Source organism: Drosophila grimshawi, unplaced genomic scaffold, assembly GCF_018153295.1.
Source record: "Drosophila grimshawi isolate 15287-2541.00 unplaced genomic scaffold, ASM1815329v1 contig_848, whole genome shotgun sequence".
Taxonomy (NCBI): Eukaryota; Metazoa; Arthropoda; class Insecta; order Diptera; family Drosophilidae; genus Drosophila; species Drosophila grimshawi.
The window spans coordinates 1,281,892-1,295,948 of NW_025063692.1; the positions used below are offsets into that span (position 1 = coordinate 1,281,892).

The 14,057-nt window shown below is 52.6% G+C and overlaps 1 protein-coding gene across 1 annotated transcript; it reads left to right on the forward strand.

Annotated features, from left to right (window-relative positions):
- The first annotated feature begins 94 nt into the window (after positions 1-94).
- On the forward strand, positions 95-13,360 carry LOC6569238 (protein pecanex). Its single transcript, XM_001995530.3, has 10 exons — positions 95-905; positions 1,009-1,327; positions 1,464-2,408; positions 2,471-5,605; positions 5,697-7,217; positions 7,996-8,156; positions 8,230-8,629; positions 8,706-9,052; positions 9,122-11,749; positions 11,820-13,360. Exons 1-10 carry the CDS (start codon positions 753-755, stop codon positions 12,918-12,920), a joined length of 10,710 nt encoding a protein of 3,569 aa, XP_001995566.1. The 5' UTR covers positions 95-752; the 3' UTR covers positions 12,921-13,360.
- Positions 13,361-14,057: the final 697 nt, after the last annotated feature.

Sequence of the window (14,057 nt, forward strand, 5' to 3'; positions counted from 1 at the left end):
TGACATAGCGACGGCACAACGAAGACAAGGCAAAATAAAAGAAAAAGCATATGAAACGAGGAAGCATAGGGAGTGAGTGTTACTTTGCAAAAAAAAAAGAAAAAAGAAGAACAAAACCCCAAATAAAGAAAAGTTCAAATTAGTAGATGCAACGATGCAGACGATGTTTTGATAACAACAACAATGACAACTGTCGCATCAAAGAGAAAACGGAAAAACCATCACATACTAACAGTGGCTGCGGTGCAACTGCATCCACGAAGACACCAACAGCAGCAACAGCAGCAGCAGCAACAACAGCAACTGAATCGAAATCGATGTGAATTTGTATCGTAATCTCAATGTTCGGAGTGCAAGTGCTGACAGCAAGTGCATGAAATCTGTAGAATACGGTTACGAATTTCAGCAGCAACACCTCGATTTTCATATTTATTATTTTCGTTTTGCTTGCGTTGTTTTCGTTTTGCCCAACTCAGCCTCTCGTTGTGCCAATTCATAATTTACACACACTCACGCCTTCACTTTTCCCCCCTGCTGAAACGTCCAACGATTTACAATTTGCTCTCAAATTTCAACTTCGCTCCGCTGGCGTTTGTAAGCTTTCAAAGCTCCCGATAACAATAACACTGACTCGTTGTTAATTAAGTGGCGATAAGACGGCGATCCTTACGGTTTTTGGCCCAGCTTGTCCCCGCTGTCACCGCCGAGAGTCGTGTGCGGGGCATAATAGCAGTAATGCAGTATAGGCCACCATGGGTTCACAGACCTTGGAGATACTGCGCCAGGGCGTGTGGGCCTCACTGACCGGCGGCTACTTTTACGATCCGCATCAGGGCGTCTTCTGCAATGTGGTACACCTGTATCTATGGCTCTACCTGCTCTGTTCGCCCTTTGTCGCCTATTTGGTGAGTGTTTACTGTGCCTTTGAGCTATCTGTCCTACCTAACCTTGGTTGGTTGGAGCAAGGCGGCCTTATCAAATAAGCTAACTCACCGTTCGATTTTCTAGTACTTTCCGAGCACATGGCTGACCTGGTGCCTGTACTGTGTGCTGACCAGCAGCACTATATTGCTGGTCAAGCTGAGCAATTTGGCGCTTCATCGATTGTACGATCGGGCACAGACTATGTCCGAGGTGAATCTCAAGAGTCAGTTCTTCAAGGTCACCAAGGAAACAGCGTCGCACGGTCGCGACGAGGAGCTTGGCATCGAGATGAAAGTAATGCGTGCCGCTGGCGGCGGCTCGCGTCTCTCCGAGGAGCAGGCTATTAATGAGGCCAGCGAGGAGAACAGCATCATGTCCATTGACAATGTAAACAGCATTATTGGTACGTAAAAAAAATATATATATGCCATAGGGTTTGCTCGAGAAAATATATGTATGGGTATACATATGTCGATATATATATATATATATGTGTGTGTGTATTTGCCAATATAAAGTTACAGTGTCTCCATTTAAAGATCTTAAAGTTGATGTCCATCGCAAGAACAGCTCCGAGTCCATTGAGCTTATGTTTTATGCGCCCTCGATGCTCTCCGCCGGCAGCCAACAGGATCAGCAATCTCTGGCTGGATCTGCCAGCGTCAGCAAATCCATACGTTCCACCATTGCCGCCGGCCAGAACAACATGTCTGCCAATGAGCTGTACAACAAGTACCTAACCGTCTATCCTGAGGTAGTCGACGTGGTTGGCGGTGCCAGTAGAGCGGAGAGCGGCACCATTAGCGGTCTCGATAGCAGCAGCAGATGCCAGCAGATGTCAAGCACTTCGGGAGCCGGAACCAGCAGTGGCACAACGGCAGGTGCAACGCGTACGGGTCATTTGTCACGCAAGTGTTCGGAGGTGTTCAGTAGACGGCATCGACGCCGACTGGAGCGGCAGAGCAGCCTGGATGCGGGCGGTGCTGCGGACTCGACATTTAACGCCAAACTCATGCGCAATCAGTCGGATACCATTGCCACAACGACAACGGCGACGACGGCGGCGCCAAGCTTTCTGCACACGAAGGCGGTACGGCCGCAGGCCAATGCTCGCCAGCATTTCATAGCCAGCGCTCAGGCGGGCGCCGGTTCGACTGCAGCCAGTGAAACTGCCACCACCTCCTCCTCAGCTGTCATTGTTATGGCCCAGCCAAATACACGTTCCTCACGCCTGCAACGTCATCGCAGTTCCGAAACGCACGACGAGCGAGTGATGCAGATGTGCCGCGCCGGCCTCCTTCAGTGCATGCAACAGCAGCACCATCAGCATCATCATCTCCAGCAGCAGCCGCATGGCCAGCATCAAAATGCCAGCAGCATTGGCAGCGGCGTCAACGATGTGGAGGACATGGAACTGGGCATGGGCCTCAACCGCAGCGCTGCCAATGATGCCTGCAATCGTGCACTGCAATCCTGGATACTCGGTAAGTAAACCTTCTTAATTCCCCCTGGAATCAATTATTATATTGAAATGATTCCTTTCCAGATTCCTCATCGGATGTGTATCTGGAGGATGACAGTTATACCAAATCAGATTTGGGCATTGAGCAGCAGGCACCGTTTCGAGCCCAGCATCACCATCACCACCATCATCACCAGCTGCATCACAATCATCTGCATCCTCATTTGGGTGGCGCAATTGTACGCAAGGATCCCAACAGCACAATGTCCGCACTGCAGCTGTGCGCCTCCACCAGCTCCTGTACGGGTCGCGCCGAATCCGGCCCGGCAACCGAGACGACCAGCGGCTGCCCAGGCAGCAGTCGCAACGGCACCACTGCCGCCATGAAGCGACGACGACATTCCAATGCGACCAGCTATCACAAGCACAGCAACGGCCAAGGCGTCTCCAAGTCAACGCTGCTGTCCAGCGGTCAACATGGTAGTGGTGGTAATGGTGGTGGTGGTGCTGGTGCTGCTAGCGGTGGCGGTGGTGTTCGTCGCATCAAAAGCGCCGCTCTCGAGGTGCTCTGCCCGCAGCCGTCTGTATCCAATCTAAGCCCGCATCCGAACAGCGTTGAGGCCATCAGCGGACAGCAACAGATGCGCAATCCGCTGCCGCCGCCCAGCAAAAGTCTTGTGCGGAATCAGCATCTGAATCTGTATTCGCCACGAATGGTCGATCAGAACTACACGGAGAGCTCTGCTGGCGGTGGTGGTGGTGGTGGCAGCAGCTGCAGCAGCGTCATTTTTGGCAGCTCAAGCGTCTGCGGCTCCACAACGGCGCTAATCGAGCCGCCAGTCTATCCTATTGTGGAGCATCTCGATGAGAAGAACAGCGAACAGGAGTCGGCCAGCTGCAGCGTACAGCTGGATGACACCGATCAGATCAATGGCAATCAAAACGTGGACGACGATGATGAACTGGACGATGTGCCGCTGCGAAGGCGAACTCGTGCTCTGGGCTGCAGTCAGACTCACCACAGCGCCGAATCGGATGTGGGCGGCATTTTGGCCGATGATGATGACGATGTCTTTAAGGATTTCGATGATAACCTCGAGCACATACTCAGCGAACTGCAGCAGACGCATAGCCAATTGGACGATGTACTCAAAAGCCGTGAGATGAGCATGAGCACAGCCGCTGCACCAGGTACTGCTGCTATTGCTGCTGCAGCAGCTGTCGCAGTAGCTGCCTCCGATGATGAGGAGACGGACAACAATACGGGCTCACGTTCGCCGCTGCTCAGCAATCGACAGCAGCAGCAGCAGAGCGCTCGCGAACTGGCTGCGGAGCAGGCGCTGCGCGAGGAACTGTCACAGCCAGCGCTGCAGCAACAGTTGCTACTCCATCATCAACAGCAGCAGCCAGCGGTGGCAGCGGCGGCGGCGGTGGCAGCTCAGAGTCGTAGTCAGTTGATACGGAGCGAGGCGGATTCGGGTTGTCCATCCAGTGATTGTGAGCAAATAAGTGCCAGTTCCAAGGATCAGCTGCTGGCCGGCATGGATCAACAGCCGGCCAACCAATCGCAACAGCCGGACGATGAGGAACAGCCGAGCACATCGCGCATGGCAGCCCGCAGTCTCGGCGCCATACCCAAAGTGGTTAAGTATCGCGAGGTGGACGAACTGCGTCGGCGGCGTCTTGCTGCCGACAGCAACAGCAGCACTCAATTGGACAGCAGTAACAATGAGCTGGCGCTGGTCAAACGGCAGCCGCAAACCAAGCTCGCCATGCTGCCTGCGTCCGCCTCGCGCAACTCATCCTCCTCAAATTCGACGCACAGCATCAGCCTGACCGAGAGCCTCACCGCGGACATACACAAGATGCTCTGGTTGATGCATGGCGGTGCCGTTGATGAGCGCGGTCGACCCATCGCTGGCATACTGCCGGATGGCACGCCGGTGCCGGCCAATCCCAGCATTGTGCCGCCGAACATGTCCAGTGCGCATTTCCAGTTCTATCAGGACGCCATACAGGCGCTGCAGGGCAGCTATCCCGCCAGCAGTTCCGTGGAGCACATGACGCACATCGAGCGCGCCCTCGCTCGCGACAAACTGCACCTGGACGCCAAACTGGTGTGTGAGCAGTTGGCTAATGCAGCGGCTGCTGCCGAGGCGGCTGCCACACAATCGCACCAGGGTGTGCCGCAACCACCACTACCGCCAGCAGCCGCCGCCTCGCTGGGCATGCTCATGAGCAGCTCGGCGCGCGGCGGTGTCGGCAACCCAACTGCAACAGCAACTGCGGCCAGTGGAGCATCAGGCGGTGTATCAGCCGTATCGGGAGCTGGCCAACGATCGCTTCATGGCATGTTCAATGTGCTGCGCAGCGAATTGCAGGCGACCCGCAATGATGTGCTGCAACAGCAGCTGAATGATGCGGCGGCTGCAACGGCTAGCGGCACGGTTGCCATCAATGCCGATGCCGCCGTTTCGGCGGCCATTGCAGCGGCAGCGGCAAGCCGACAGCAGCAGCAGCAACACCAGCTCAGCCAGCCAATGCTCAATGTGGATGGACACTTTGCGCCTTATTGCGACTATTGGCGACCCGCATGCCTGCTGGCCGCCGAGAAGAAGGTGGCGCCAAAGAGTTTCTACAAGTATCGATTCAAATGGTGCGGCCACGAGCATGAGTACAAAATAGCCATGGATCGTCTGGAGCTGTTGGCGCTCTTTGATCGGGACCTGCACTGGCTGCATGTGTTGCTGGCGAGTGTGCTTTGCACACTGGTTGCCATATTGGGCGCGGCGATACTCCAACACAATCACTACAAGGATCTCTGTGTGCTGCTCTTCTGTGCGGTCATTGCGGGTGCCCAATACTCGCTGGTGAAGAGCGTTCAGCCGGATGCCGCCTCGCCGGTGCATGGCTTTAACAAAACGGTGGCATATTCCCGTGCCATCTATTTTTGTCTGTGCGGTGGCCTGCTGCTGCTGCTGAAGCGTCTCGATGCGGATTATGCGGAACAGCCGCCGGCTGAGTTGGTTTTCTTTGGCATGCACTATTCACCGGCGCACGTGGTATCGCTGCTGTTGCAGTCGCTGTATGTCCTCCTCCTCTGTTTTCCCATCATCTTCTCGGTGGGCCTCTGCCCGCAGATCAACACGTTTCTCATGTACCTGCTCGAGCAGCTCGATATGCATCTCTTTGGCGGCAATGCAGCCAGCAGTCTCTTGGGTAAGTTTGTCATTTTGCTTCTCCTCGATGCAAAGCCAACAGTTCCAACAGGCTACTGATGTCATTGGTAATACTCTCCACCTATTTGCAGGCTCATTTCTTTGCCTGGTGCGATCGGTGCTGGCCGTGCTGCTGCTGTATGGTCCGCTGTATGCGGCGCTGGACGAGCATCGGGGCACTCAGTATATACTCTTCTCAATATTCTGCGCAATGCTGATACCCCTGGGCTACCATCTGTCGCGCTCCGCTAGCGATTTCAGTCACCTATGGCGCCTAATCAAAACCTGCATTGTGAGCACCTATCGCGACGACGAGGACGAACCTAATCATGCGCACAGGTGCCACAAGGGTCACACACACCGGCATAGCCAAGTGGGACAGGGGCATGGCCAGGGACAGGGCCAGGGTCAGGGACAACAGCAGTTGAGCCGCAGCAAGAGGCAATCGTCGGAGCAGACGTCGACAGCGCAACCAACGCCGGTGACAAGCAGGACACGTCAGCAAGATCTGGTGTTGAGTTCAACGGCCAACAGCAATGAGCACATAGAACTTAGCTCTCTAGAAAAACTGGCCATAAGCGAGGAACAAAAGCCGCCGCAGCAGCATCACAACCACAACCACCATCACCATCACCATCAAGATATCCAGCAAACTGAGGAGGAGCCAGATGAGGAACCGGAAGCGGAGCAAGAAACACAGCTGGAATATCAGCTCGTTCACAATAAGCACAGCAAATCGAAGGCATCCTCGCTGGGCAGCAGTCAAACGCTGGGCAAGACCCTAAGCAGCAGCAAACGTGCGATTACCGCCTCCAGTTCCTTTGCCTCCATTGGCGGCGAAGCTGGCGAGGATGAACCGCACGCAGAGCTCTCCAGCAGTGAGCTGGCCAAGGTGACGACCAGTCAGGTGAACGTATTCGAGGCAAGTGCAAATGAATCAAAGACTGCGCCCGAGCTGTTAGCCGGCGTCCATGATGTTCAGGATGATAAAATCTCCAGTTCGTCAACCACAAATCCTGGCGATGTGTCTACGCTGACCGCTGGCGCCGGCACCGCCACAACGGACGTGGATGCCGCACCCACTGATGCCGAACCGGATGCGGACAATCGAACCGCAACACACTTGGACAACGCAAACGGCGAACCGGACAACGAGTTGCCCGATCCGCTGCCGCGCAAGCTGCAGGCGACTGTGACGACACGTCTGAAAAACGATCTCGTTGTGATGACACTGCTCGCTGTCAGCGTCCTGGTCCTGCACTGCAGCACCGTCTTTACGGTCCTGCAACCGGATCTGAATGTGGTGCTATATGTGTTCATCGGCACCCTCGGCCTGCTGCTCCACTATGCGGTGCCCCAGATGAGAAAGCACATGCCCTGGCTCTGTTTCGCCCGACCGCTGCTGCGCCAAAAGGAATTTGGCCAATTCGAGGTGCTGAATGCGCCCCAAATAATGTGGTTCGAGAAGTTCTACATCTATTTGAGTTTGCTCGAGCGGAATGTGCTCTTCCCGTTGCTGGCCATCTCATCGCTGACCGCTGACTCGCAGCTGATTGCTGATAAGTTTGGAGTGCCTTGGGGCACTCTCATCGTCGCCGTCTGTGCGCTCAAATGTGAGTCTCTCCTTGCATATATATATGTATCACTCTCCTCTCTCTCTCGCTCTCTGTCTGTGTATCTCTCTTGCTCCTCTATTTGATGAGGTTATACGGAATATAGGAAAGTGTTTTCGACTCCTTCTGTGCGGCATATTTAAGATCCGCTTTACTTATTGATTAGGTTCTCCTCCTCCTCGTCTCTGCAGCTTCTGCTGAATGAATTGTGGGGTGCTTTGAGCCTCTTGGCATAAATACCCACTAACCAGTGTCCGGTTATTGCACGAATAATGTGCGACTATTTAAATTGGGCCAGGTTTGGCATGCTATTCGACCACAGTTGGCATTTAGCCATTTGTCATTTTGACCTGGTCCTATTCTTTTCCCTGATTTTTCTCCTCCGATAGGAGGGGCAAAAGAGACTCCGCCAATCCGATTTCCGACCTTTGAACCATCTGTATAGAAGGCCACGGTTGCTGGTGCGGACCGAGCGTTCCCTGAGTCCATTCCTCCCTCAGAGGGAAGAGAGAGAGAGTGTACTAAAGAGTGTATTAAGTTGTACTACTGGCACACAGTAGTCCGCTTTTGTGGGAATCATTGCAATTCCCACTAGAATCGAGGCATGGCCCACGTTCTGAGTGACTCATACTGCGGATTCTCTCAGTCTTATCGCCGAGGGTGTTGCCTGTTGCTTGTTCAACGTCTCGGCTTATTGATTACTTTCAACTTAAGTCTGCTGATTGTTGCTTCTAAGAATAATTATCATGTTTCTTTCCCATTTTCCCACTTTCTATAGTTGTGCGCAATGCGTATTCGGATCCAACGAATCAATATCTGATCATTATATTTACCGTCCTTCTGTTTCGCGTTGACTTCGCAATGGCAACGGAGAGCTTCATCATTGACTATTTCTTCGTATCGCTCGCATTCCGCAAATGCTGCGACTTTCTGCTTAAGGTAAGCATTTCCAAAACTGATGCGCAACTAATCATTGCTAATTGTTTGGCCTTTCTCCAATTCCAAATTCCAGTTGCAGTTCATTGTGACGTACATTGCACCGTGGCAGATCACTTGGGGCTCTGCGTTCCATGCATTTGCCCAGCCCTTCAGTGTGCCGCACTCGGCGATGCTGTTCCTGCAGGCGGGCATCTCGGCTCTGCTATCGACGCCACTCAATCCATTCCTGGGTAGCGCCATCTTTCTCACCTCGTACGTGCGACCGGTGAAGTTTTGGGAACGGGACTACAACACGCGTCGCATCGATCACTCGAATACGCGTCTCAGCTCACAGCTGGAACGCGACCTGGGCGCCGACGACAACAATCTGAATAGCATATTCTATGAGCATCTGACGCGCTCCCTGCAACATTCGTTGTGCGGCGATTTACTCATGGGTCGTTGGGGCAATGTCAACCAGGGCGACTGCTTCGGTAAGTTTGCAGCTTTAGAACACACACCTTTCCCAACGAACTAATGTAACTAATGTTCGCTCTGGTTTCGATTTAGTGCTCGCCTCGGATGATCTGAATTGCCTGGTGCACATCATTGAGTTGGGCAACGGGCTGTGCACGTTCCAGATGCGCGGCTTGGAGTTTCGAGGCACCTACTGCCAGCAACGTGAGGTGGAGGCCATCACCGAGGATGTGGAGGACAATGATGGCTGCTGTTGCTGTGATCCCGGCCATTTGCCGCGACTGCTCAGCGCCAATGCAATGTTCTCGACACGCTGGCTGGCATGGCAGGTGGTTGCCGCCCAATACGTCATCGAGGGCTACTCCATATCCGATAATCTGGCCAGCGCCACCCTGCAGGTTTTCGAGTACCGCAAAGTGCTCATCACATACTATATAAAGGTAGAGCATTTCATCCAACATTTAATGCAAGCTTTTCACACAACTGCTTCTCGCCCATTTCACCCATAGAGCATCATATATTATGTGGTCAAGAATCCAAAGCTGGAGCAGTGGCTAGCCTCGGGACCCATACAGGAGGCACTGCAGCATACGCTGAACCGTCAATTTGTTGATCTCGATCCCATATTTAATTTCAATCTGGATGAGGATTTCGATTTTCGTGCCGTTGGCATAACACGATCCAGCTTCTGCTACGTGTACCTCAAGTGGATCAACTATTGTGTGGACAAGCGCAAGGATGGGCAAAGCGCCAAGGAGCCACCGCCACCAGCGACAGCAGCAGCAGCAGCAGCTTCAGCAACAGGCACAACAGGAGCAACAGCGACACCCGCCACATCCAATTCGGCTGCAGTGCCCACTGCGGTCAACTCAACCACAACAGGAGCGGCAAGCAATGGCCATAGCATTGTCGGTGCAGCAGCAGCCATCGGTGGCAGCAGCAGCACCACGACCACCCCAGCTGCCGCGCAGACCAGCAGCACGAACACGACTACGGCGAATAATACGCCAGCTCACAATGACTCGAAGAGCACACCAAATCTGTCGTCGCATGGCGGCAGCAGCGCCCCGCAATCCAAGTCGCAATCGCAGCAACAGCTGCGCAGTGTGCGGCCCCAGAAGAGCGCCACGATGAGCGGCAGTGGCTGCGTCGGCACGGTGCCAGGTGTCGGTGGCGTTCAGGACGGTGGCAGCAGTGTGCTGGGCGGCGTCGATCAGCTGAGCAGCTCGCACAGCTTTGCCAACATATCGCGTCAGACGTCGGAGAGTGCACCCGGTCTGGGCAACTATGTGACCTACATGGATCAGAATGTCTTTGTCAAGCTGTCCAAGCCGGTGCCGGGCAAAGCGCTGCGCAAAGAGGACTCGCCACGGACGCAGCCCACAGTTAATCAGCAGGAGGGCAATCCGGGCAACAACATGTTGCCGCCAACGCTGCCGACGTCACTGCAAAATGCTCAGCGACCGGCGCTCAAGCTGAAAGTGGCAAGCGTTGCCAAGGATGCGCCGCTGGTGTCGCTGTGCCTGGCGCTGGGTCTGCTCGCGCGTCGCTCGCTGGCCACCGCCTCGCATAGTTCGCTGACGGGCGTGGAGTACTTCCTCCATGGCCTGCATGCGCTGTTTAAGGGCGATTTTCGGATAACGTCGCCGCGCGATGAGTGGGTCTTTGCGGACATGGAGCTGCTGCATTCGGTGGTGGCGCCAGCTGTTAAAATGGCACTCAAATTGCAACAGGATCACATTACGAATCCGGATGAGTTTCTCGATCCGCACGCTCTCTATGAGGCGATCGATAGCTGCTCCAAGGAGCTGGTCATCTCCCATGAGGCGGATCCCGTTTGGCGCAGCGCCGTCTTACGCGGTGCGCCCAATTTGCTTGCGCTGCGCCACGTCATGGAGGATGGCTCCGATGAGTATCGCATCATAAGGCTGACGAAGCGTTTCCTCAGCTTTCGCGTCATCAAACTGAATCGGGAATGCGTGCGCGGTCTGTGGGCCGGCCAGCAGCAGGAGCTCATCTATCTGCGCAATCGCAATCCGGAGCGGGGCAGCATACAGAATGCCAAGCAGGCGCTGCGCAACATCATCAATTCCAGCTGCGATCAGCCGATTGGTTATCCCATTTATGTTTCACCGTTGACCACATCGTATGCGGACACCAATTCCCAGTTGTGTCAGGTCATTGGCGGCGCCATTACTCTGGACACGATTCGGCAGACGGTGCTCGATTGGTGGCATCGCATACGAGAGCGTTGCCGCCAGGGCTGCAGTTCCGGCTCCGCCATGGAGGCATCCATACAGCTGGGCACCTGCAATTTTGGCAGCGGCGGCAGCGTCATTGGCACCGCCACTGGATCCACAGCTGGTACGGCACCCGGTGCCGGCACAGTTGTCTCTGCCGGCATTACTGGCGCCGGTGCGGGCAGTGCGCCGGGCACCGCCAGCAGCACTGGCGGCGAATCAACGGATCTGGCGCCAGTGTTCATCTCGGCGCCGCTCTACAACACGCTCACCGTCAACAGCTACTACGGCGTTCGGTCCGCCAATGTGCCGGGTATGAGCGGCATGGCGGGCAGCCTGGGTGGCAGCTATGTCAGCGATACACTGGCGGTGGTGCGCGGTGGTTTGGCCGTAATGCCCGTTAAGCCCACCTCGACAACACTCATCGCCGGCCTCTTGAATCGCGAACGGGATCAGGAGGCCGCTTCGGGCTCCACGTTGCGCGCCAGCAGCAGTGGGCAGCGTGCCAGAAGCGGTGGTCAGTTACAGGCCAGCGCCAGACGGGCCACGTTGCCCATTGCCAGCGGTGGCGTCGAATCGCTGCCCTCCAAGGATCCAATCAATGCACGCCCCGAACTGGCCGAGAACGAACCAAGTCCACGCTCCAACAAGCTGTCCTCCTCATCGGGTAGCCTGGGTGTCGGAATGGGCGTTGGCACCATTATAACCACGCCCGGTGACTATCCCCGCAAGACCAAAGGACCCATCTGTCTCATGGCCAACGAGACGGCGCCGGGCAGCACATCTGGTGCACTACTCACAACGGTCGCATCGACGTCAACAACAGTAGCAGTTGGAACGCCACGCAAACCACGCATTGACATCTACAGGAAGGTGATCATTGTGGATGATTCTGGGGTACGTTCGTTGAATCCTTAAATCTCTGATTAAGTCTGAAAGAGACTAATGACTTGCAAATCGCTTACAGATCTATGACTGTCTGGACATCATCGATGCTGTCATGTGGCCAACGGAACATATGCGCGCCAATGGCGGTCGGCTGAGCTGGAAGGATTGGGAGCCGACCGCCGGCATGGTTGGGCATGTGATGCACGTATGGATACCCAATCACAAGGATTTGCTCTTTCGCTCCCACGTCAATCACTGCGTCTATCTCATCGAGATTGGCGAGCACTATGTGCCCGTCGAGGAGCCCGGTTTGCGTGAGTATAATCAAATAATGACCAGCAGCAACGAGGAGCTGGCCAATTCGCGACGCAGCTCGATGCAGCGCGACTACGAGTACAGCATGCAGCTAAAACTGGCCAGAGTCACGCCCATTATGGGCGGGCCCAGTGGCAGCAAAGCGCACAGGCCGAAAATGCGAGCCGTGAGCAGCAGCAGCTCCGAGGATGACGATGTGGCATCGAATATGGCTGCTAATCCCAATGCCAATGCCGTTGCGGACGCTGCAGTGGTACGGCATCCGGGTGCTGTGCCACCCGGCATCGATCTGATGAGCTTCAACACGCTGCTCAGCATGTGGAAACTGATTGCGGACAAGAAGAAGCAGGTGAACAATATCGACACGTCGGAATCGTTTGCCACGTTCGATTATACGGGTGAGATGCCACCAGAGCTGTTCCTGCAGCTGCAGGAGAATATGGTGCAGCTGGCGCTGCTCGAGGAGCAGCACGGGGATGAGCTGCGCAAGCAACGGCACAAAATGGAGCAGGTGACGCCACCCTGCGAGCCCATCACGCCGCCCTGCACAGTCGAGAAGCTATCGCCAGTGGCAAGTGGTGCGAACACACCGACACCCGCACCCAGAGACAAGCCACAAGCGACAAGAGCAACTTCGCCGCTGGCCACAGACGTGGGGGAGCTGCAGACGCAACCTGTGCCGCTGGCCGAGAAGGATGACGCGGAAGGAGCGAAGGAGCAGCAACAGAATACAGAAACAACGAAACCGCCTGAAATCGAAGAAGAAGAAGAAAACGACGACGAAGATGAAGACAAAGAGGAGCAGCAACAGGACAAAAGTTCACATGATGACAATGAAAGCGATGAGAATGGGACAACAGTTTAAAGCTGTTTATATCATATATATACATATATATATATATATATATATAACCATGATATATTATAGCCCAGCGTTAGAACCCAACTAAAACGAATTCGGATCTAAGAAAACCGCAACAAACAACAAACCACAAACCACAAACAACAACAAAATACTTCCAAGTAATCAATGCAGTGTTTTTAAAACGACTGCGTCTAGTTTGTACAGCAAAATGGATTATTGTAAATACTAAAGAAATGTATTTGTATAACTAAACATGCATACAATATGCCACACATATATACATATATAATACCGATTATGGCTAGCTGTAGATTTGTTATATTGTCGCGTGTGTATATAGAAACCGAGAAATCAGTAAAGAAAAGAAGATCATGAAACGGTTGGATTAGCTTTTTCACTAAAATCGTAGTATAGTTGAAAACCTATAATAAAATATATATATACACTCATATATATTTACATATATGTAGTATAGTTACTAACTTAGCTATGCTTGCTATATACATAATATACATTCATATAAATATATCGGCAACAAAAATTTACAACAAATTATAATTTTTCGTTAGTATTACAAATTGATAGATGTATATCATTTTATATATGTATATATATATACATATAGATATATAGGCATATGCATATATAAAACTTGTAAAAGATATAATGTTAAATCTAAAATAGAAAACTCAAAACCAAAATGCTTTTCATTACTTTTACGTAAATATTATACCTGCACCTAGACTCGGACTCGGAATTGGAGTTTGCCCTTGTCTTGGGTCATATTGTTTTAATCCCTATTCTTCTATAGCTACCTTTTATTGCTTTCCTAGCCAATATACAACAACAAAACAACAATTGATAAGAACTAACAAAGAATTTATATAAATTAATTAAAAACCACAACAAAAACAAAGCGAAACACAAAACATACCAAAATTTTATTGTTAATATTAATATATAAAGCAACAACAAAAAAAGAAAACCTATCACTAAATAAATAAATATATATATATATATATATATATATATATGCTATATACATTAATGTTCAAGTATTTAACTACAAACTAAGTTGGCAAATTAAAAACAAAAAATTCAACAACAAAACTACAATTTGTAATTTTAAGTAAATGT

Excerpts from the sequence above, each read along its gene's own strand:
- LOC6569238 (XM_001995530.3), top strand. The coding sequence starts at position 753 with ATGGGTTCACAGACCTTGGAGATACTGCGCCAGGGCGTGTGGGCCTCA. Across the intron at positions 2,409-2,470 it reads ACTGCAATCCTGGATACTCG|ATTCCTCATCGGATGTGTAT; the intron begins GTAAGTAAACCT and ends ATTCCTTTCCAG. Across the intron at positions 7,218-7,995 it reads CGCCGTCTGTGCGCTCAAAT|TTGTGCGCAATGCGTATTCG; the intron begins GTGAGTCTCTCC and ends CACTTTCTATAG.